At 48.5% G+C, this 24,067-nt stretch overlaps 1 protein-coding gene across 1 annotated transcript in view; it reads right to left on the bottom strand.

Moving 5' to 3' along the window:
• LOC122738265 (galactosylceramide sulfotransferase-like) overlaps positions 1-21,405 on the bottom strand; it is a 29,348-nt gene extending 7,943 nt beyond the window's left edge. The window contains exons 1-2 of the mRNA XM_043980326.1: positions 21,145-21,405; positions 4,157-4,287 (exon numbers count right to left, since the gene is read on the bottom strand). Coding sequence (XP_043836261.1) covers positions 4,157-4,278 — 122 coding nt within the window. The 5' untranslated portion in view covers positions 4,279-4,287; positions 21,145-21,405. The remainder of the gene's footprint in view (positions 1-4,156; positions 4,288-21,144) is intronic.
• Between the last annotated feature and the right edge of the window lie 2,662 nt (positions 21,406-24,067).

Here is a 24,067-nt window from a genome sequence, read left to right as displayed (position 1 = left end):
AATCAGAAAAAGCAAACATGGCCCCAAAGAAGAGAGATCAGAAGATACTTTCCCTTCCCCTCTCCCCTCTCTGTTCCTGTGCACAGCTGGAGGGTCATTGCCTATAATGTCAGACTTTTTCCATGCTACTGGTTGGTTTTATCACAAGTATTTTCTCGTAATAATCTTTTCATTTTTCCTCTATTTGAAAAAGAATTCTTTAACTGGGAAGACCTGAATTCATATCCACCTTCAGACATTTACTAGATGTGTGACCCTGGACAAGTCATTTCACCTCTATCTGCCCATTTCCTCATCTGTAAAATGGGGATAATAATAGCACATATCTTGGAGGGTTGTGTTGAGGATCTAATGAAATAATAATTGTAGGGGCAGCCAGGTGGTGCAGTGGATAGAGCACCGACCCTGGATTCAGGAGGTCCTGAGTTCAAATCCAGACTCAGACGCTTGACACTTACTAGCTGTGTGACCCTGGGCAAGTCACTTAGCCCTCATTGCCCCGAAAAACAAACAAACAAAGAAAAACCATGGAAGCTTAACTCTGGCTGAGAGAAAAGTCAAGAGAACTCACCATTTGGCCTCATAAGAGCCCAGACAGAAACAAAACTATGGTGTGAAGCCCAAGTTCATTGTCAAGACCTTGAAGGAGGAGACAGAGTCAGTCTGGGGCATTGTTCATGGGCCACACAAGTTAGCAGCCCTTCAGGAAGCAGCTCTGTATCTGTCTATGGAGACACTGGGCAAGTGGCTCATTCAAAGATCAGCCCCTGGAGGCTGGGGGGGTGGGGGGGGCCTGCCAAGACAATTCACTGCAGCCACTTATTGGCTATAGGTCAGTCAGTCAATATTACCTCATTTGCTCATCTCAACAACCCTGGGAAGTAGGTGCTATTATTATCTTCATTTTACAGATAAGATGAGGCAGGTAGAGGGGAAGTGACCTGCCTGGGGTCACACAGTTAGAGAGCATCTGAGGCCAGATTTGAGCTGAGGTCTTACTGACTCCAGCCTAGTATTCTATGCTCAGCACCACTTACCTCTCTCTTGTCATGTAGAACAGACACATCTGTTTATTAGCTCTATTGTTTTGTTGTTTGCTGGTTTATGCTGGTCAGCTCAGGCCCGCCCATGTTAATATCTGCTGTTATGCATATTTGCCTATTCTTTCTGGTATGCATATACTCCAGTGATACCAATATGTAGTATACCCCATATTTAATTTAGATCTGGAGTCACTAAGGTGAGTGATGCTTTGCCAACAAGCATTTAATTTTTGTTTGTTTTGTTTTTTTGGTGAGGCAATTGGAGTTAAGTGATTTGCTCAGGGTTGCACAGGTAGTAAGTGTTAAGTATTTGAGGCTGGATTTGAACTCAGGTACTCCTGAATCCAGGGCCGGTACTTTATCTACTGTGTCACCTAGCTGCCCCTCCAACAAGCATTTATTAAGCATCTACTATGTTCCAGGTGTTGTGCTAAGCCATTTAGGTATGAAGAAAGGCAGCAACAGCCCCTGCCTTCATGGAGCTCACCATCAGATGGGCAGACAATATTAAAAATGTTGTACAAACAGGGAAAATTATTAGTAACCTCAGAGGGCCCCCAAAGCACATGTCTTCTGGGGGATGTGTAAACCAGACGGTAGTACTATGAGGGGAAAGAGGGATTCATTCACATGTCAAGGGAGTGCCTCGGTGACAACCCGAAGCTCAGCTCTCTTCTGGGGGGAATGGATGGAATATTTGAGAGATTCACATGTGTTTTTGATTTCCCCAAAGTCCTTTGCACTTTATGTATTTTCTTTGGCGTGAAATAAAGGCTTCTTATCACCCACTATGCATGTGCCACATTGAGGGCAGGTATGAATGAAGAATGAACAAATGAATGAATGGGTGAAAAATACTGATTAAGCACTTACTATTCTCCAAGTACTGGGTATACAGATACAAATGCAAACCAGCCCATAGCCTCAAGAACCTACTGTTCTTTTTTTTGTTTTTGTGGGGTAATGAGGGTTAAGTGACTTGCCTAAGATCACACAGCTAGTAAGCGTCAAGTGTCTGAGGCGGGATTTGAACTCAGGTCCTTCTGAATCCAGGGCCGGTGCTTTATCCACTCCACCACTTAGCTGCCCGCACCTTTTGTTCTAAAGTGGGGAAATAAGATGCTGGGGTGGAGCAGTTTGTGGATGGGTATTTTGGCTTGGAGAGTTTCAGGGATAGTAAGTGGAGCCATTGGGTGATACACTGACAGGACCTTTAAAAGCACAATGACCCTTCCCAACCTGCCACCTCCTACCTTTCCAGGCTCCTCACACCTCACTCCCCACCATGTGCTCCAACCTCCATGACACCAGCCTCCATGCTTTCCCTCTCTTAATTAACTCCTATTGATCCTGTCTAAAGTTTGCTTTGTACACATTTGTTTGCCTGTTGTCTCCCTCATTAGATTGTAAACTCCTTGAGGGCAGGGACTGGGTTTTGCCCCTTTTTGTATCCCCAGAGTTTAGCACAGTGTATGGCACATAATAAGCCCTTAATAAATGTTGTTTGCTTGCTGAATCAAGGTTTACAAACTGGAAGATGGGGAGAGGGTATGCAAGAACCTGAGGTGGCCAGGCAGCTAATGAGAAGATGGCCAAGGAAGGAAGCGAAGCATGGCTGGGGGTGGGCCCAGGTGACCCTGGCAACCAGCAATCAGAGCAGCACAACCTCGCGATGGAGGCTGCTTAAACCTAGCAATCAAAGGTTGGCTACTCAGTGCTTCACTAGAATAGTTGAAACTGATGAGAGATCCAACTGGGAAACTGTGGACCATCCATGGCCCCAAGGACAGAGCTTCACCTCTACAAAGATGGCGCCATTTGATCCAATGGCTGGATAAAAAATATAGTTTCTATGGGGACCCAAAGGTGTATATATTTATAGAGAGTCTATTTCAAAGGATTGGTAGGTTTTATTAGATTTTTTTTCCCTCTCTTAACTTTAAAAAAAAATTCTTTGTTCTAAAAGATGGCTCTCTGGAAGACTGGCTAGGAGGGGAATCTACAAGGGGAAATACAAGTAATATAAAAGAGAATACGATGTATTATTTTAAAGTGTGTATGTCTAAATATCTTTAAAAGAATGTCAGTGAAAAATGTGTGAATATATATAGCTAGGTCCTAATGTATTCAAATCCCCAATGTTTGAACTTATAATTATGTAAAATACAGTAATTATTTCAGTCCTGAAATATGTAAAATTTCAGTCTAATGGACTGAAATATGTGAAATATGGTAAATGATTTCAGTCTATTCAGTGAGAATTTGAATCATGCAAACACTTGTATTATTTATTTGTCCTCACTGGGACCTAGCTGTGTGTGTACAAAAACATACATATATACATTCACACATAATGATGGGGACTCACTCATCTTAGTCTCTCCTCTTTTTCCCAGATGATCCATGAAATCATTCATTGATCCAAGGCCCACCTTGTTAAGGTAAGGCTGCTTGGTAGAGCCAGAGGGGCCCAGTGCAAGCAGTCTCCTCCCAGGATGAGCCAAACCGTCTGTCCTTGTGATCTCAGGGCAGAGGGAGCAGCTTTCACAAAGCTAACGATCACGGTTTTATAGCATGGACATAGAAGGGAAAACAACTGTCATAAATCAACAAGTGACCACTCTGCTCATTGCCTCCTCCCATTTTAATTCCCCCAACTGGTAAGGGGTCATGCCATCAGATAACTAAGGGGAGCTGAGGACCCCTGTGACCCACCTTTGGGGAAACAGAGACATGAGTATATTTCCAGATTTCCCTGGAGTAACCTCAGGGCAATGAGTGGAAGAGAGGAAGTGAGTCTTTGGGGTCAGCCCCCAACAGCACAACCCTGTTCATGTGAACCCTGAGCTTTAAGGGTCTCTTAGCTTGGAATTCTCTATTCTCACACCCCTCCAACCCTGACATTCCCTGTTCTAAGGCCCCTCCCAACTACAACAACCTGGAAATCCCCACCCACTGCCCTGCCCAAGATTACTGTTGGCTGAGCTGGAAAAGCACCTGGATTGGATGTCCCTAGTCCCCAAGGCTCCAAGTTCTCCCTGGACCAGAGCTGTTTGCTTTATCTTCCCCTCCTCCCCCATGCCCTCCATACCCATCCCTCTTCCCCCACTCACTCAGTCATGCTGACTTGCAAGGGGGTCACATAGGCATAGAATAGCAGAAGGAAGCCGGTGAAGAGGCATCCTAGGATGAGCGCCTTTGCCATGGAATGCCAGGGTCTCCTCAGAGAAGGCATCTCAGTAACCTGGGGACGAGAGAGGGTGGGGCAGGAGCCCTGAAGTTAGCAGCAAAGCGGGGACCCCACTCCCGGTCTCCAGGCTGGAGGCTGTGAGATTCTCCAGCAGGGCTGTCTTTTCCCCTTCCTGAGTATGCCAACCACCAGCCATGCCTGGCACGGAGTCAGCGCTTAACATTTACCGATCAAATCATCTATCGATTGTCTCTCCCATGAGATTGTGAGCTCCTTTGGCCTTTCTTATTGTCTCCAGTGCTTAGCTAGCTAGGCACCTGGCCCATGGTGGGCACTTAACCAATGCTTGTTGAGTAACTGATGATCTTTCCAATCCACAGTTCAAGTGAGCCCCATGACAACTATGGAAAGGAAGTGGCCCCCCATTTTATACATGAGAAAGCTGAGGCCAAGGAAGGTTACAGAGGAGCGGAAAGATTCCAAGTTCAGAGATACAGGATGGAGGCATCATCTTTTTATTCTTTTAAAAAATGGTACTCATATCCTGTTTCACTCAATTGTTTTTTCAATTGGCAAAAATTTGCCCCCCTCCCCCATCTATGCTGCCCTCTAATTAAGAATGAAAAAAATAAAACCCCTATTGTAAACAAGTATAGGCAATCAAAACAATTTCCTTATTGGCCATGTCTAAAAAAACCTTGTGTTTATGTATGTGTATGTGTGTATTGCATGTATGCGTGTATATGTACATACATGTGTGTTTGCATGTATGTGGGTATGTATGCACAATATATGCATATATATGTATCATATAAAATGTATATATTCATACATAAACATGTTTCATTCTACATGTTGAGTCTTTCATTCCCCTCTCAGAAGGTGAGGAGAAAGTTTTCATCATTTGTCCCTCCAGAATCATGGTTGGTCAGTACATGGATTAGAATTCTTAAGTCCTTAAAAACGTTCTTGCTAGTGTATAAATTATTCTCCTGGTTCTACTCACTTCCCTCTGCATCAGTTCAGACAAATCTCTCCAGGCTTCTCAGAAATAACCTCTTTCATCTGTTCTTATAGCACAATAGGAGCTGCTAGGTGGCACAGTGGATAAAGCACTGGACCTGGATTCAGGAGGACTTGAGTTCAAATCTGACCTCAGATGCTTTACTAGCTGTGTGACCCTGGGCAAGTCACTTAACTCCAATTGCCTTAAAACAGCCAGGACCATCTGCAGTTGTCCTTATGTATATCTTGTCACTTGACCCAGATGGCTCTGGAGGAGAGAGTGACATTGGTGACCTTATACATCCCTCCCTCATTTAAATCCAGTTCAATGCAAGTCATGATATCACCCCAATGCCATGGTCCTCTTTAAGAATGAAGGACAGGGGCAGCTAGGTGGCGCAGTGGATAGAGCACCAGCCCTGGAGTCAGGAGTACCTGGGTTCAAATCCAGCCTCAGACACTTAACACTTACTAGCTGTGTGACCCTGGGCAAGTCACTTAACCCCCATTGCCCCACCAAAAAAAAAAAAAAAGAGGTATGTGGTATGTTTTTTTAATATCCTTAAAGTTTGTGTTGGTCAGTGGTTGTATCTGACTCATCCTGCCTGACCCCATTTGGGGTTTTCTAGGCAAAGATACTGGAATGGTTTGCTGTTTCCTTATCCATCCCATTTTACAGATGAGGAAACTGAGGCTGAACAGGAGTAAGTGATTTGTCCAGGGTCACACAGCTAGGAAGTGTCTGAGGCCAGATTTGAACTCAAGATTTCCAGACTCCAGACCCATTACTCTATCCACTGCACCACCTAGTTGCCCAAAGGAATTAATCCCTTCCTTAACCTATTCTTTCTTTAATTCCCCTGCCCTGCCATTCTCCTCTCCCTTCCTACTTCTCTGTGAATTGTGTTTACCTAACTCTGTGTGTGTGTGTGTGCGTGCGTGCGTGTGTTTGACCAGTTCAGATGAGTGAGGTTCAAGTGAGGTTCACTCACCCCCTTGACTTCCTTCTTTGTTTGTAGAGAGATCTATATGTGCACTGCGATTACATGAGATAATTCCCCGCCCCCAACCTTTCTCCCATCCTCCTCCTCTCCCCCACAATATTCCTCTTCCCTGCCTTTCCATTCTATGTTTGATCTTCACAGTTTCTCCACAGCTCTGGTATTTCCACCTGGAAAGCTTGGAAGTCCTCTATTTATTTAAAGATCCATATTTTCTCCTGTATCATTATATACTCAGTATTGCTAGGGAAATGATTTTGTTACCACAAGCCTGTGTCCTTGGCCTTCTGGAATATGGTATTCCCAAGTCTCCCTTCCTTTATAGCGGTGACTGCTAAGTATTGTACTTCCTCAGTATTTGAATCCTTTCTTTCTGGTGGCTTGCAATGTTTTTCCCTTGAGCTGGAAGCTCTGAATTTGGGTAATAATGTTCCTGGAGATATTAATTTTTATGTTTCTATTAGGAGATGGATTCTTTCTATTTTAAGAGATCTGGGAAGATTTCCTTTAAGATTCCTTGATTAAGGGGGCAGCTAGGTGGCACAGTGGATAGAGCACCGGCCCTGGATTCAGGAGGACCTGAGTTCAAATCCAGCCTCAGGCACTTGACACTTACTAGCTGTGTGACCTTGGGCAAGTCACTTAACCCTCATAGCACACACACACACACACACACACACAAAAGATTTCTTGATTAAGATTTTTAGGCTCAGGGCAGCTAGGTGGCGCAGTGGATAAAGCACCGGTCCTAAATTCAGGAGGACCTGAGTTCAAATCTGGCCTCAGACACTTGACACTTCCTAGCTGTGTGACCTTGGGCAAATCACTTAACCCTCATTGCCCTGCCCCCCCTCCCAATGTATTTTTTTTTTTTTTGCGGGGCAATGGGGGTTAAGTGACTTGCCCAAGGTCACACAGCTGGTAAGTGTCAAGCATCTGAGGCCGGATTTGAACTCAGGTACTCTTGAATCCAGGGCCGGTGCTTTATCCACTGTACCACCTAGCTGCCCCCAATGTATTTTTTAATTTTTTTTTTAATTTTTTGCGGGGCAATGGGGGTTAAGTGACTTGCCCAGGGTCACACAGCTAGTAAGTGTCAAGTGTCTGAGGCCGGATTTGAACTCAGGTACTCCTGAATCCAGGGCCGGTGCTTTATCCACTGCGCCACCTAGCCGCCCCCCCCAATGTATTTTTAAGCTCTTTTTTTGGTCATACATCCAATAATCCTTAATTTTTTTCTCCTCAATCTGTTTTCCAGTTCAATTTTGTGTTTTTTTTTAAGAGATATCCTATGTTTGCCTCTATTTTGGGGGGAGGGGTGGCAATGGGGGTTAAGTGACTTGCCCAGGGTCACACAGCTAGTAAGTGTCAAGTGTCTGAGGCCAAATTTGAACTCAGGTCTTCCTGAATCCAGGGCCGGTGCTTTATCCACTGCGCCACCTAGCTGTCCCTGCCTCTATTTTTAAAAATCTTTTGACTTTGTTTTACTATTTTTCATTGTCTCATGGAATCATTGGCTTTATTCAGTCCATCCTAATATTCAGGGTGGTTGTGGCATGAGCAAGGCTTTGTACCTCCTGTGCCAAACTGTCCATGAGACTACTGGAGGATATTGTGATGGGGGTTCTTATTTACTCAAATATAAACTCCTTGAGGGGGGTCTTGTGGGATCCCAACTCCTTTCTGGCTGCTTATAATCTTTTTCCTTTGAGTTCTGTATTTTGAGTATGACATTTCTGGGATTTATCCTTTTGAAGTTTTTTGTTTTTCAGAGGCAGAGGCAATTGATGGGTTCTTTCTATTTTCATTTTGCTCTTTGCGCATAATAGAGCTGAATGGTGCTCATTTGGGATTCCTCAAAATAAAATGTCCAGGCTTTTAAGAATTATGGTTTTCAGATTGGCTAAAATGACAAAAAAGGAAGATAATAAATGTTGGAGAGGCTGTGGGAAAATTGGAACACTAATGCATTGTTGGTGGAGCTGTGAGCTGATCCAACCATTCTGGAGAGCAATTTGGAATTATGCCCAAAGGGCGATAAAGCTGTGCATACCCTTTGACCCAGCAATCCCACTTTTAGGTCTTTTGCCCAAAGAAATCATGGAAGGGGGAAAGGGACCCACATGTACAAAAATATTTATAGCTGCTCTTTACGTGGTAGCAAGGAATTGGAAGGTGAGGGGGTGCCCATCAATTGGGGAATGGCTGGACAAGTTGTGGTATATGAATACAATGGAATACTATTGTGCTGTAAGAAATGATGAGCAGGAAGAGTTCAGAGAAACCTGGAGGGTCTTATGTGAGCTGATGATGAGTGAGATGAGCAGAACCAGAAGAACATTGTACACAGTATCATCAACATTGAGTGTTGACCTACTGTGATGGACTATATTCTTCTCACCAATGCAATGGTACAGAAGAGTTCCAGGGAACTCATGATAGAAGAGGATCTCCAAATCCAAGAAAAAAAAAGAAAGAAAGAACTGTGGAGTATAGATGCTTATTGAACCATATTATTTCTTTTGTTTTGGGTGCTGTTGTTTTTTTTTTCTATTTTGAGGTTTTGCATCACTGCTCTGATTCTTTCTCTTGTAACAGGATTAATGCAGAAATAGGATTAATGTTATTATGTGTATATATATGTGTGTGTATATATATATCTATATGTATATGTATAGATATATATAGATATAACCTATATCAGATTACCTGCTGTCTAGGGGAGGGGGGGAGGGAGGGGAGGGAGGGAGGGAGAAAAATCTGAAAGTGTAAAGCATGTATAAACAAAAGTTGAGAACTATCTTTACATGTAACGGAAAAAATAAAATATCTCAAAAAAAATAAAATAAAAAAAAATAAAAAAAAAATAAAAATAAATAAAAAAAAAAAGAATTATGGTTTTCAGGGAAGCCAATGATTTTTAAATTATTTTTCTTTGGTCTATTCCCCAGGTCAATTTTTTTTTGTTTTGCTTTGTTTTGTTTTTTGGGGGATGAGGCAATTGGGGTTAAGTGACTTGCGTAGGGTCACACAGCTAGTAAGTGTTAAGTGTCTGAGGCCGGATTTGAACTCAGGTACTCCTGACTCCAGGGCCAGTGTTCCAGGGCAGTGGATACACTGTGCCACCTAGCTGCCCCAGGTCAGTTGTTTTTTATATCAGATATATTACATTTTGCTTCTCTTTTCAATTTTTTGATTTGGTTCTACTATTTCTTCCTCTCTCGTGGAGTTATTGATTTTTGTTTGGTCTATTCTACTTTTCATGGAGTTTGTGACTTAGGCAAGACTTACTACTTTCTAAATTATTTATTCTCCTTCCAATTCTTTAATCTAACAATTTTATTTTATTTTATTTTTATCTTTTGCTTAATTTCCTTCTAGGTATTCATGTAGTACTTACTTTAAAAAAAAAACAAAACAGTTTAAAACTGATATAGGCCATGGGCCCTGGAGTTGGGAGGACCTGAGTTAAAAATCTGTCCTCAGGCATTTGACACTGGCTGTGTGACCCTGGGCCAGACACTTAACCCCAATTACCTTGAAAAAACAAAACAAAACATCTGGTAAAGGGAGATGAATCTGGTTTCAGAAGATTCTGACAGGTCTCCTTGCCATGCTGTGGAAGGCTCCAAGAACTGATCCAGGGAGAAACTGATATGTCTGAAGACCAGCCGGTGAGACCCATCCATGGAAGGTTCACCACAAGGAAGATAAACCAAGGGCACATCCCCATCCCCTTTCCTCCTATGGTGATGCTAAGGGGCAGTAGGGCTGGAGGGATGTGCACCCAGACAGGAGCTGGCCTGGTCCCTGGGGAGGAGACCCATCACAGGGTGGACAGAGGATAGGACTGGGCCACATAATTTGGTATAGGGGACAATTTCTACTAAGGTTACTTAATTCATTGAGGGCAGGGTCACTGTCTATTGCCTTTCTTTGTATCCCTATGTGTCAGTGTCTAACACATAGTAGGACCTTACACACAAAGGCTTGTTGACTGACTGACTGATCATCCAACATTATGTCTTGTACAGCAGAAAGAATGGGGAGGAGGGGCAGGTAAACACATAGAGAGGGGCAGCAGGGGGAGCTCAAATGCTCGGCTATAGAAGCCTTTCGCCCCACAAGGAACACAGAATAAACAAGGAAGGAACGTTCAGAATAGACTAAAAAGGGAGAATGGGTGAAAGGAAGAAAGGATAATCTGAGAAAAGAAGAGGTCACCTTGACTTTCCTCTGGCCTCTGATCCCTCAGGAGGGGCTGAGATCCAGGGGGATGAAAAGGCGAATTCAGTCATCCAGGACCCGGGGGGAGACCCTAACTGCGGGGCGGTCATGTGCAGGAGCCTCCAGCGGATGCCTGGATGTTCACTATCCCCATGTTACAGATCAGGAGACCTGGTGCAGACAGGCCGGGGCTCCTCCAGCACAAGCTTCTGAATGGCCGGAGGCTTGGGGACAAGGGAGGGGAAGGCCCAGGACACCTGGCGGAGCTGCAGTGGACCTGAGGGCTGGGCTCGTCCCGGTCAGTGAGGGCGCTGGGCTGAACGGTCCCCAAGGCCCTTTTCCAGGCCTCTTGGTTCTGGGACCCTCTGGACCCCATGGGGGGGTAGTTGGGAGGGGGAGGAAGGGAGTCAAGTTGGAAGTCTGTAGGTGCAGAGGAGGGGGCCAGGCAAGGTGAGCCCAGAGGCAGGTAAGGGCTGCCTCCCAGGAAGGAACTTGAAGATTCATAGACCCTAGAACATTGGAGCTGGGAGGGAGCTTAGAATAGGGAATGTCAGGGCTGGGAGGGGCCTGAGAACAGGGAAGGTCAGGGCTTTGATAGAATTTAGAACAAAGAATGTCAGAACCAGAAGGGACCTTAATACAGAGACTGGCGGAGCTGGGAAGGGCTTTAGAACATAGAATCTAGAACATTCCAACAGGATTCTACATTCTAGACTCCAGTGTTCTAGAAATCCCTTTCTTGCTCTGGGAGAACACCTCCTTCATGTACAAATCCAAGCACAGACCTGGCACCCCACTTTCTCCCCCCTCCAGGCCCCAGGGGGCACCCCTTTCTCCCTCCCCTTTCTTCATGTCCCCAAGACCCCAGTTCCCCTACCCAGGCTGCCCAGGAGTGCGTCCTCACCTCCCCCAGGCTGTTGTCCCTACCAGGCTGCATCAGGAGCAATGGGGCTGCCCTGCTCAGCCAGGCGGCCCCTAGGGGGCAGAGCAGGCTCAGAGCAGGCCCCACCCAGGGAGGGAAGCCGACCCCTCCTCCCCAGCCTCCTTCCTGCTCCACCTGCCCCTCCACCCCTGGCCTGGGTCCCAAGCACAGGACTGGAGACATCTAGTGCAGCCACTCAGTGGAACAGGGAGAGGACTTGCCCAAGGTCATACATTGCAAGGAAGAAACAAGCATTTAAGCACCTGCTATGTACCAGGCACTGGGCTAAGCATTGTATAATTATTATCTCATTTGATCCTCATAATGACCTTGGGAGGTCAGGTCTATTATTATCCCCATTTTACAATTGAGAAACTGTGGCAGGTAAAAGGACTTGTCTAGGGTCACACAGCTAATGTGGGTTTAAGGTCACATTAGAATTCAGGTCTTAGTTGTCTCTCAAGATCTGGGCACTTTGTGTCTCATCCACCTGGAAGAGGGCTCAGAAGTAGCACACACCAAGGTGAATCAGGGACTGCCCAGGGAGTCCAGAGACTCTGACTCTGCCAGGAACTGACTCCTGGGTGAGTCAGGAAGCCACTCTGTGCCTCAGTTTCCCCAAAGGTAAAACTGGAATTAAACCAGCTCTGCTTATCTCATAAGAGTGTGATAATGATCAAGGGATCTGATCCATATACTGCTATTATTATAATACAGAGAGAAGAGTATAGAATGAATCAGAGTTACAGTACATTAGATTTGGAGGGCCTTTAGAACTTGAAATGTCAGAGCTGGGAGGGAGCTTAGAACAGGGGATATCAGAGCTGGGAGGGCTCTTAGAACAGGGGATGTCAGAGCTGGGAGGGGCCTTGGAACAGGGGATGTCAGAGCTGGAAGGGAGCTTAGAACAGGGGATGCCAGCGCTGGGAGGGGCCTTGGAACAGGGGATGTCAGAGCTGGGAGGGCTCTTAGAACAGGGGATATCAGAGCTGGGAGGGCTCTTAGAACAGGGGATGTCAGAGCTGGGAGGGGCCTTGGAACAGGGGATGTCAGAGCTGGAAGGGAGCTTAGAACAGGGGATGCCAGCGCTGGGAGGGCTTCCCTTCCTTCAGCTCCTGCATTCTCCCTCATCTTACTCCTCCTTCTGTTACTATGACTACTGCTGGTCCCACTCAGCCTTTCCAAGGCTCCCCCTCCCTAACATCTTTCCCATCCCACTCCTCAGGCTTCATCCTGGGACCTCACATCCCACTTCAGTTTGCCTTCCTCAGGGGCACTTATTCATGAATGTTGCATGTTATCAGATATATTACATTTTGTTTATATGTTATATATGATCTCTGTAAGCATCCTGCCTCCCATTTAGGCTACAAACTCCTGGTGACCAAGGAGCTTTATTGTTGTTGCTGTCCGTTCAGTTGTGTCTGACTCTCTGTGACCCCATTTGGCGTTTTCTCAGCAAGGATACTGGGGCAGGGGTTTGTCCTTTCCTTCTCCAGCTCATTTTACAGATGAAGAAACTGAGGCAGACAGGCTGAAATGACTTGCCCAGGATCACACAGCTGCTAAGTTTCTTTCCCACCAGGTCCCTGCATTGCTGGGGGCAGCAGAGAAATACCAGCCCTTCAGATCACAAACCTAGAGCCAGAAGGAACCCGAAGGGAGCCATTTTGGAGGATGACCCCCCAATTTTATAGAGGGAGAACCTGAGGACCATAAAGGTCAAGCCATTTGCCTGAGGTCACACAACTCCGGGTGGCAGAGCTGGGATTTTTGTCCACATCCTCCACCACCATGGGATCAAAGATTTCAAGCCAGAAGTGACCTTGGAAGCCACTGAAGATGGAGAAACTGAGGCCCAGGAATGAGAGGGCTTGCCTGGGGTCCTCCTGACCCCCCAAATCCTGGGCCCCATTAACTCTCCCTTGATGCCTCTTGATGCCAGGCTCCCTGGTTATCTGCCTGTCTACAACACCAGAGTCTCCAGCTAGGACCCTGCCGCACTCACCCAGGGTTCCCGATGCCATGGGGAAAGGAAGGGGGTGCTGTCAGACCCCCTATGAGGGAATTGAGGGGACTAGGGGTTAACTGTAGGATTGAGTGAACCCCATTGACTCTATCTCATGACTCAATTCTGGAGTAGCTTAGTTCCCTTTCTCTTCAAGTATGGGTCTAGTCCAAAGTCTGTCTTCTGAGAAAACTTTATTCGACAGTGGGAATTGGGAGAAAACCTCAGTGCATTGTTTGAGCCTAGCCCTGCATGGCTGGGAGCGTGATCACCCTTACCTGCCACTTAAAGACCCTTAACTATGCTGCCCAGAAAGCTAGTCAGATTGAAGATTAAATGGAAGGAGTTTTCTCCCAATTGTCCATCTCCAGCCACCCATATGTCTTATCTAAAAACAGGTCCCATGTTGATCAATCAGTTATTGCTACCATGTTTCTTTGATTCAATACACACATTTCCTGGGAGGGGACACCTCTTTTTCAATTTCAGGGAACTGAACATGTTTGTTCTCCCCCTCCCAACTTGGGACATCCCTAATCTTTCATCCAATTAGAAATCAGACCATCCGAGGGGCAGAGCCAAGATGGTGGCAGAAAAGCAGTGTCTCACCTGAGCTCTCCCCAAAACCCCTCCATATACCTTTAAATAATGCCATAAGACAATTCCTGGAGCAGCAAAACCCACAAAAAGACAGGGTAAAATGCTTTTCCAGCCAAAGACAACTTAGAAAGTTGGCAGGAAAGGTCTGTTGTACCAGGGTGAGAGTGGAGCACAGTCCAGCGCAGGCCACGCCAGCACAGACCCATCCCCAGCAAACCAGGAGCAGGCCTCTGGAGCCTCCAAATCAGTAGCAGCATTGGCTGCTTCTGGAATTCTTAGCCCACAGACGGTAGGGGGGCCGGACAATTGGCCAGAAGGAGATTACAGGGGTCTCCTTGTTAACCGAGGCAGAACTCTGTTGTTTTGCCCATACTCAGATCCAGGTCACAGTCTTGGGTGGCAGCCCCAGGCCAGGTAGGAGTGCAAGCACACCAGAGCTTGCAGCCACAGTGGAGCGGGACTCTGTTCATAATTCCAGAAAAGCAGGCCTGTGGTTGCTTGCAGACCAGAGCACAGGTCAGGAGAGTAGTAAACATACCTCTTCTTAAATCACACTACTTTGGAAGAACTAAAAACTTAGAAATTCCTAGAAGCATCTCTGAAAACAGCTGCACCCCATCCCTGAGGCTTGAGACAGTGAGCTTTCCACCCTGGAACCAGTGCCCCACTTTAATAAAAGAGTTAAAAATCAAGAAACAGACTGGGAAGATGAGCAAACAGAAAAAAATTCTGACCAGAAGAAAATAACAAAGCCAAAGCTCCTACATCCAAAGCTTCCAAGAAAAATATGAATTGGTTTCAGGTCACAGAAGTACTTAAAAATGATTTTGAAAATCAAGTAAGAAAGGTAGAAGACAGACACTTGACACTTGTTAGCTATGTGACCCTGGGCAAGTCACTTAACCTCAATTGCCTCACCGAAAAAAAGGGGGAGGGGAGTAGAAGAAAAAATGGGAAGAGAAATAAGAGTGATACAAGAAAATCATGAAAAAAAGAATCAACAGCTTGGTAAAGGAGACACAAAAAATACTGAAGAAAATAACACCTTTAAAAACAGACTAGGTCAAATAGTAAAAGAGGTAGAAAAAGCCAATAAGGAAAAGAATGCCTTGAAAAGCCAAACTGGCCAAATGGAAAATTTGGTACAAAAGCTCTCTGAAGAAAATAACTCCTTAAAAATTAGGATTGAGAAAATGGAAGCTAATGACTTTATGAGAAACCAAAGAAACAGTAAAGCAAAAGCAATGTGAAATAGCTTGTTGGGAAAACAACTGACCTGGAAAATTAATCCAGGAGAGATCATCTGAAAATTATTGGACTACTTGAGAACCAGAATCAAAAAAAGAGCTTAGACATGATCTTCCAAGAAATTGTCAGGGAAAATTGACCTGATATTCTAGAACTAGAAGGTAAACTAGAAAATTGAAAGAAATCAGACCATCTAATGGTATATTGTTTCCTTTCAATTAACTGCCCTTATTTGATTGTTTTTCATGTATAAGAGTTTGTCTCCTCCTGTCTTCAGAGTCCAGCCCTGAGCTGAGGAAGGGACCTGGTCCCAATTTATTGGGCAATCAGCATTCATTGCTTAAAAAATGGAAATCGAACCTTTGCTTTTTGGGTCATTTCATCTTTGTTGTTTCACCTGCCACATGACAGAGCCCCCACCCACAGCTCTTTTATTTCATTCTCAGGTAAGTCTTAGGGAGTAGTCTGATTTTTTTTTTTACTTTGAGGCTTGGCAGTCACCCCAGGGATTGGGAAAGTATATAGGTTTGGATCCAGTTTTCCAGGGAAAGTTTTCAGGTTTGTCCCAAGGACTGGAGAAGTTTCGTTTGCCTCAGGGATTGGGGAAGTTTAGAATTAGGAGTAAGGTTAAGTTTCTTCTAGAGTTTTCCCCCAGCCATAAAGAAGCATGGGTCCCAGCAGTCATAAGATACATGTGGGTTCCCCCTTGGATAGATTTCCAAAAGCGTGGGACAAGGGGATGCTCCCTCCTTCTGGGAATGACTAAACAGCTGTGCTATTGTGTGACATCTGACAGAAATCTGCGAGAGACTGAACTGATGATTCATCTCAGTTTGAATTTTAATTTCTCTCTTTTCATTAGAGCAAATTGACAAAATGAAGGCTAGCCGGTATGTGTCTTATCATTTTGTCTGGGTTTTTCCAGAAAAAATCTTTGTCTTGTGACTTGGTTAGGGTTTGTAGATCCTGTTCCCTTGAAAGATTTTCTGGCCAGCTGGAAAAGCTGCTAAAAAGCAGTGAAGAGTTTAAGATACTATGGAAGATTACTAGAGTTTCATACTTGAAGCAGTTGGTCCAGGAAACAGGACTAGGTCCCTACTTTAAGCGTTATAAGAAAAGAGACAAGACGAGAAAAAAAAAAGAAAAGAGACAAAATGAACCCGTGCCACATGTGCCCAGGGAGATGAGGGAGCCTCAGCTGCATCCTCAGCCTCCCAGCCACCACCTTAGTCCCTGCCTTCCTAGGTCCCCACTCAAGCTGCCCCCTCCTCAGCACATCAAGATACCAGCTAATTCCCAGGGTAACAGAGTCAAACAGAACTGGCTGGGGGTTAGTGATGCTCACCACAGCTCCCCTCCCTCAGGGCATGGATCCAAGAGTCCTCTGCCCTTGGAATACTCACAGCCCAAAAAAAGACAGAATCAGGCCCTGTTGTGGTGATGGGGAAACTGAGAGACAGGTCAGAAAAGGTACCGGTCCAGGAGCATCCTCGTACCTTAGCCAGGCTGTGATGGAGGAGGGTGGGGTGTGGAGGATAGGGGCGATGGCTCAGCTGGGTCCCGATGTAAGCCCCAGCCCTCAGGAGTCTGGCTCCAGACCCACGACTTTGCAGCTCAGGGAGCCAATGACACCTGGCCCTGCCTGCTGGCTCCAATGAATGGATGAATATTCATGAGCCTCCTGCTGGGCCGCTGGCCCCTTCTCCAGGCTCCTGCCTGGCTGGGTTACCTTGGACCACTTCCTAGTCCTCCCTGGGCCTCAATTTCTCCACCTCGCCTCACCTTACCCCCCTCAGAGTCCCCGGGGAAATACTTTGGTCAAGGGCACCTTGGCTGTGACAGCAGGAAGCTATTGATCCCCAAGAGGGGTTGTGCAACCAGCCAGGAGGAAGGAGGATGTGTGGTACCTGGCTCCCAAAGGTGCCAGCACACAGATTTGTGTGTGTGTGTGTGTGTGTGTGTGTGTGTGTGTAGGAGGAAACAGGGGCTCCAGAGGAGGGGGCCCATGTCCCTGCCTGTCTGGCCAACTACTGAACCCCAAACTCACCGGCATCAGGCAGTCTGGTCCCGGGGCTCCCAACAGCTAACTCATCCCGGAAGAACTCAACTAAAATCAAATACGGAGCCCCAAAACTGCTGAGCTGGGGATCCGTGGACCGTCTACAGCTTTCTGTTCTCCCTCCCTCCAGTAATCACCCAGGTCCTTTCCAGGGCCGCTCTGTCACCAGCAATCTGGCTGTGTGACCTTGGCCAGTGGCTGCCCCTTCCTGGGTCTCAGTTTCCTCCTGCATAAAATGACTGACTGAAAATCTATCAAGTCCAACTGCCTTCCTTCGACTTCTCTCCATTCACACAGCCCATGCCAGACCTCACCTCTCTCCTGCCTGGACTTTTGCAACAGCTTCCATCCTCCTGGCTTGTCCACCCTTTAAGCAGCTGCCGAAGCCACTTCTTCCGAAAGACACACACCTGACCATCTCACTCCCCTTCCCCCAAATTCTCCATAGCTCCCTATTGCTTCCAGGATTGAAAAAGGAAAAGAAGTTCTCCTGTCCCTAATATAGACTGCAAATGCTGCCTGTGAATCTTGCTGAATGTTTTAAAAAAGGGGACTTAAGAGATGGAAGGGAATCTGCCCGTCATGCTCAGCTGCCAAAGCCAGCCTTTGTGGAGGCTCTTTGTTTTGGACCCCACCTGGAGGGCAGGCTGATGAGCAGGCTAGAGCCTCCAATAGGAGGGGAGAAAGGAAGCCGGTATACAGCCTATAAGAGAACTCAGAGTCTCTCCCATTAGAAAGTAAACTCCTTACGGGCAGCAGGGACTGTTTAACTTCTGCTTTCATGTTCCAGTCACTTGGCACTTAATAAATGCTGGCTGTTTGACCGAATGAAGCCATCTCTATCCCCTTGGTGAATGTAAACACCTGGAGGCCAAGGACTCTTGCCCCTTCTTGTGTCCTCATTGTCTATCACAGTGCCTGGCTATAGTAAGTGCTTCATGAATGCTGGTAGTTTTACTGATTTATTAGGCAGGAAGAAATAGAGGCCTGGAGAGAGCAAATGGCTTGCCCAGGGTCGCAAGGAGAGGAGGTAAGTGCCAGAGAGCCAACCCCAAGTCACCTGAGCAGAAATCCATCTTCTCCCAGCTTTGACATTCTAGGAGCATCTATGGGAACCAGCCTGTCCTACAAGGGGCAGCGGGGAGGGGCGTGTGGGGAAGAATGGAGGCCTGGGCCGGCCTTCCTCTTTCTAACAGAAGTGTTTGCCAGTCTGCCATATACTTCCTGCTTTTAGGGCCCCGGAGACCTATTGGGCTCCCACAGATTGGCTCGGGAGCTGGGAATGCTGGGGTTCCTGACTGTCAAAGTAGGCAGTTAGAGCGGGTAGCATCCAAGGCCTCCTCTGACCTAGTATGTCCAGCAGTTGTTTTCACCTCTAACATCCCCTGTTCTCAGGCCCCTCCTAGCCCTGACATCCCCTGTTCCCAGGCCCCTCCCAGCCCTGACATCCCCTGTTCTCAGGCCCCTCCCAGTTCTGACATCCCCTGTTTTCGGGCCCCTCCCATCTGACATTCCCTGTTTTCTGGTCCCTCCCAGCTCTGACATCCCCTGTTCTCAGGCCCCTCCCAGCCCTGACATCCCCTGTTCTCAGGCCCCTCCCAGCTCTGACATCCCCTGTTCTCTGGCCCCTCCCAGCCCTGACATTCCCTGTTCTCAGGCCCCTCCCAGCTCTGACATCCCCTGTTCTCAGGCCTTCCCAGCTCTGGGATTCTCAGTTCTCGGCCCCTTCCCAGTTCAGACACTCTTGTCTAAGGTTCTGTATAGCTCGTGTTCTGTGTTGTGTTTCCTTCGGATGTTGACATTCTGTATCCTATGTTCTAAGCTCATCCTGAACTCTGGCCTTCTAGAGCCCATATTTCAAGCTCCTTCTCAGTTTGAACCTTTTGCTCTTAGAATATCCCAAGTTCTGGCATTTTCTCTGTCTCCTTCTGTACCAAACCTTCTGGGACCTTGGGACCACAGCCATCTTGCCCTTCCTCCACCCTATCTCCTTGCATGGATGGATGCCTTGGGCACCTGTCACGGAGGGAACCCACCCCACTCCGAATCCGCCAGGCAGAGAGATCTGGTGTCAGGCTTCCCCATGGCTGGTATTGATTACACCCTTGAACTGTCCTAGGAAGGAAGAAGGATGGCTATGGTGGGGGGCCGGGGGGGGGGGGAGATTCAGGGGGAGGGGCAGAAAGAACTCCGGGCTGAGTCAGAAGACTAAGATTCTAATACCCGATAGTCATTACCTCGTCGTGACCTTCCCTCAGTCATTGCCAGAACATCGACCTGAGAGAAAGCCCTTTCCTTCCCAAGCATGTGCTCAGGACCACACAGACAGTGTCTGAGATGGGGGGGGGGGATAGGGGAGGTGCATATCCTGGAGGCACATGACCCTCCCCACTGGCCCCCATGGACTCCAGGAGAAACAGGGACTCTTCCTCTGCCTCCTGCCCATGTGACCTTGGGCAGGTTAATTTAACCCCAGACTCCCCCAGAGTCCCTTCCAGTTATGATGTTCTGTCATCACTGTCTGTGTTATATCTGTTCCCTACTTTCCACACACACACACACACACACACATTCCCATCTGTTCCCTACCTCCTATACACACACATACTCTCATACTCACACATACTCATGAACTCTCTCTCTCTCTCTCTCTCTCTCACACACACACACACACACACACACACACACACACACACTCCCCCTGTGCTCTCATTCCCTGTACCCTGCCCCAACCCAGGCCCTGCCTATTTCACCCTCCCACAAGATAGGGGCTTCTGACAGGGAAGAGAAGCCGAGGCATCCCGCTCTTCTCCCCTCGGGTCCTTGGTCTACCCCAGTGCCTTACCCCATTCTGGGATCCCTGTTCAGATAAAAAAAACTTTTCTCTTGAGAGGAAGCATTTCTAGTCCTCCCTGCTGAGGCTCACTCCCTGGGATCCCTGGGACAAATGGTTTCAGATGCAGGGCCAGTGTTTTCTTTTCTGTGGAAGGAGGCTGGAGCGGAGGGCCCTGGGGAGCTAGGGTGCTCTCCCCTCCTGGGGTCGGTACTCCTGGATGCTTCTGGAAGCACCAAGATGCTGAGAGCCTCTGCTGCAGGACCAGGTCCCTGTCAAAGGGCCAGCCGGCAGGGAGGCAGATTCTTGTTGATTCCGTCCCAATTGGGGTTAATCATTAACCGCACTTGGCTCACTGGCCCCTGGGGCTCTGGCACTCAAGGGAGGGGAAAAAAAGGGGAAAGGAGGCAGTTCTTAAGCCTTCCTCCAGCCCCTTGCCCCAGCCAGGATCCTACCGGGCCTTGGGAGCGAGGCTACTGGGGAGAGATGGGGGTCTTCAGGCACACATTCACCCCACCGCCTTCCTCACACCCCCTTTATCTTTTCTCTTCTCCTGGCATCTCCGGTTAGAGGATCTCAAAGCATGTTTACTCTTTCTCTCCTTCTCCCCTTCACTTCCCCAGGGCTTGGGGGACAGTACAGCTTTTTTTAGCTGAGTGGATTGTCGTCACTATTTGAGCAAGGGGGAAACTGAGGCGGGCAGAGGGCCCCTCTGGGGAGCCAGCAGCCCAACAGCAGAAGTTGCGGGAGGCTCAGCGTGCCCACATGGCTTGGGAGTCAGAATGCTCGGGTTTGAATTTGAGCCTTTCCACGTCCTGCCTGCGTGACCCGAGGTAAGTCCCTTCCCCTCCCCGGCTTTCTGTTTCCTGAGCTGTAAGGGGGGCGGGGGGCGGCGCTGGACTCGGTGGCCTTCTGGGTCCATTCCAGCGCTAGAGGCAGGATTTCCTAAGCCGTCATTAAGGAGGGGCTCCCCTGCTCCCACCAGCCTGCCAGGACATGTGTACATACCCTCTTGTCCTGGGGTCCTCTGGACAGGTCCCCGGTGGTGCCTCCTCCGTGTCCTTTCCGGGGCTCTGGGGGCTCCCCACGGCTGTCCAGCACTGGTCTGGGACTCTGCTCTGCCCTGCCCCTGCATGGACACTTGGGCCCCCAGGCCCCGATCGCTGGCCCACCTGGGCTTCCCGGCTCCCCCAGCCCCCGGTCCAACCCCAGTGCCTGTCCCCACAAGTCCTGGGCCACCGGCTCCTCCGGGTGGGGCACAGGTGCAGGGCCAGGTTTCCTGCCTGGTCCCACCCTCCCTCCCTGGCTCCCTTAGCCAATGACAAGGCCCAGCCCCCGGCCCCCTGGCTCCCTCCCCTCCCGCTCCTGGGAACTGGAGGGGACAGGCGGGAGGCACAGAGAACCCATTCACCTCTGGGCCCAGACCGGAGGGGCCCCCAAACAACAGGCCCGTTTGTCTCCCAGCTGCGGCTGCCCCAGCAACGAGGCCATTGTCCACGCTGGACTCCGCCTGCTCCAGGCCCCCGGAATCTGGAGCCGGCCAGGATGAGCCCCCAAAGCATCCCTTGTGAAGGGCTGCCCAGCCCAGCTCCTGGGGCAGCCCAGGGCAAAGGGAGGCTGGGAGCCGGCCCCCGGACATTAGTGTAGGCCTTGCCCCAATTCACTGTGTGACTCTGGCCCGGGCTCTTCTCTTCTTTGGGACTCAGTTTATTCATCTGTCACACGAAAGATAGGACCCAGATGATTTCAAAGGCCCCTTTTTCCATTTCAACAAACCGGGGCACAGGCCACGTGGGCAGGAGGACCAAAGATTCCAACTACCATGACCCAAGGGTCCTGTCGACCTTGCCCATCCGACTCCAACAGGCCTGCCCCATTTGGGATTCCAGCTCTTAGAATTTGGCTCTTCATTAGGCAATAGGGTGGGCTTCCAGGGCATTGAATGCCGCCCCTCGCCCCTATCTCAGTCCCGACCAGTTACCCCCTTTGTTTCCTTCATTGTCCAGAATCGGGCATAACATGGAAGACCCTGTAAACGCCCACCCCCCTACCCCTGGCCTCTACCCCTCCAGGCCCAGCCACTTGTCTGTAGAATGGGGCTATTGTGTGACCATCATGCTGCTGCCTGGGACCCAATAGCCTGAGCCCACTGGTCTCCAAGGAGGGGAGGGCTGAACCCGGCACTGAGGGTTCCAGGCGTCCCCAGATGCCCTTCCTCCTCCCAAAGCCAGCCAAGGGCTGCCTGGGTGTCTGAGCCTGCAGAGCAGTGGCAATGCCACCATCCTGCCTTTGGTGCCAGCCCCCAGACCCTGGGCATCACATGCCCCAGCCCAACAGAGGGTCCCCAGCAAGCAAGGAAGTGTGCCAGGGCAGCTGCTGGCTGGCAGAAAACCCCTCGCCTTGGGCCACGTCAGAGCAGCCGCCCCCGGCATAGCTGAGCCCTTCTGGAATGGGGAAAATTCTGGGTCAGCACTGCCCGACAAGGCTGGGTTCCCACAGGCCAGGCCCGGGGGTGGGGTTCTCCCCTATCTGATAGGCTTGCTGGCCTGCCCTCGTGGCTCCAGGGTGGCAGAAGGGTCAGAAAGGGAACGAGAAGAAAGGAGGCCAGAGCCACAGGCCTGGGAGCGGCTCGGCATGAGTGGCTTCATTCATTCTCCACTCCAGATGGGGTGGCCCCTGTTTGTGAAGCTTGTGGAGGGCTCTAAATGGCTGAACCCTCCTGCAGGGAAGACCCCACCTGTCTGAAGCGGGCCACCATCGTGTACCCAGCCAGCAAACAGCAGGTTACTGTCTGGGGTCCTTTGTGGGATGGGGCAAAGAACCCTGGGCCAAGACCCCAATTGTACCCACTGATGCTTCCCCATCCTGCACCTCCTTTTCCTCTCTCAAAAGGTCCCTGTCGGACCTTTGGGGGAACCCAATTCAATTATTTGTTAAACTATTATTTATTATTTATTCAATCATTTGTTAAGCTATCCATTTATTAAGATCCTAAGAGTGTCACTGACATGTAACGTGATACAAAAAAAGGGCAAAAACCCTAAACCAACCCACAGAAATTGTTAGGAAAGACTTCACACACCATAGTGTGACAGCCAGGGGCACAGCCAATGGAGAGATATCCTTGGCATCAGTTTCTCATCTGTAAAAAAGGGGATGCTGCCAGCTTCAGAACCCCCCTTTCCAGGGTGTTGGGGGATCAGACCAGATGGTGCATTTCTGCCAGCCCTGAAGCATTGTTACCTCTTCCTAGTCATTTTCTCTCTCTCTCTCTCTCTCTCTCTCTTTCTCTCTCTCTCTCTCTCTCTCTCTCTCTCTCTATCTCTATCTCACACACACACACACACACACACACACACACACACACACACACACACACACACACACACACACACACACACACACACACACACCCTCAGGGACCAAGTCACCATCTCACTGGACATTCTTTCCTATGTAACGTTCTGCAGGTGATTACACGGGTGGAGAAAATCGCTGCTGTTGTTTTGTTTTGTAATGGAACAAGAGTATTGAGGTGTAAGGTGTGAGTACCCCTTGTACACTGCTAGGAGCAGACAGATCATCTAGCCTGTGTTCTGATAGATCCCCATGGCTTAAGGGCGGACCATTGCACATAGTCTGGAGGATTCTGGAGGGCAGCATCTATCGAAAGATGCAGTTCTTACATTTGTATGGGGCTGTTTTATTATCACACCGGTTGTAATCCCACACAAGTCACCCACTCCTCTAGCCTTCAGCTTCCCATCTGTAAAGTGGGGATTATAACACCTCCCTCTCAGGGCTGCTGTGAGGTAATATCTGTGAAGAGCTTGGCAAATATCGGTTGTTGGCTGTCATCCTTTGTGCTCCAAGAGGACCAAAATGACATCACTATATTGGGATCACGGTACACTGTGGCTGACTGTGGCTC

Source organism: Dromiciops gliroides, chromosome 1 (assembly GCF_019393635.1).
Source record: "Dromiciops gliroides isolate mDroGli1 chromosome 1, mDroGli1.pri, whole genome shotgun sequence".
Taxonomy (NCBI): domain Eukaryota; kingdom Metazoa; phylum Chordata; class Mammalia; order Microbiotheria; family Microbiotheriidae; genus Dromiciops; species Dromiciops gliroides.
The sequence above is the reverse complement of the archived record's forward strand: the minus strand, read 5'-3'. Positions and strand labels throughout refer to the sequence as shown.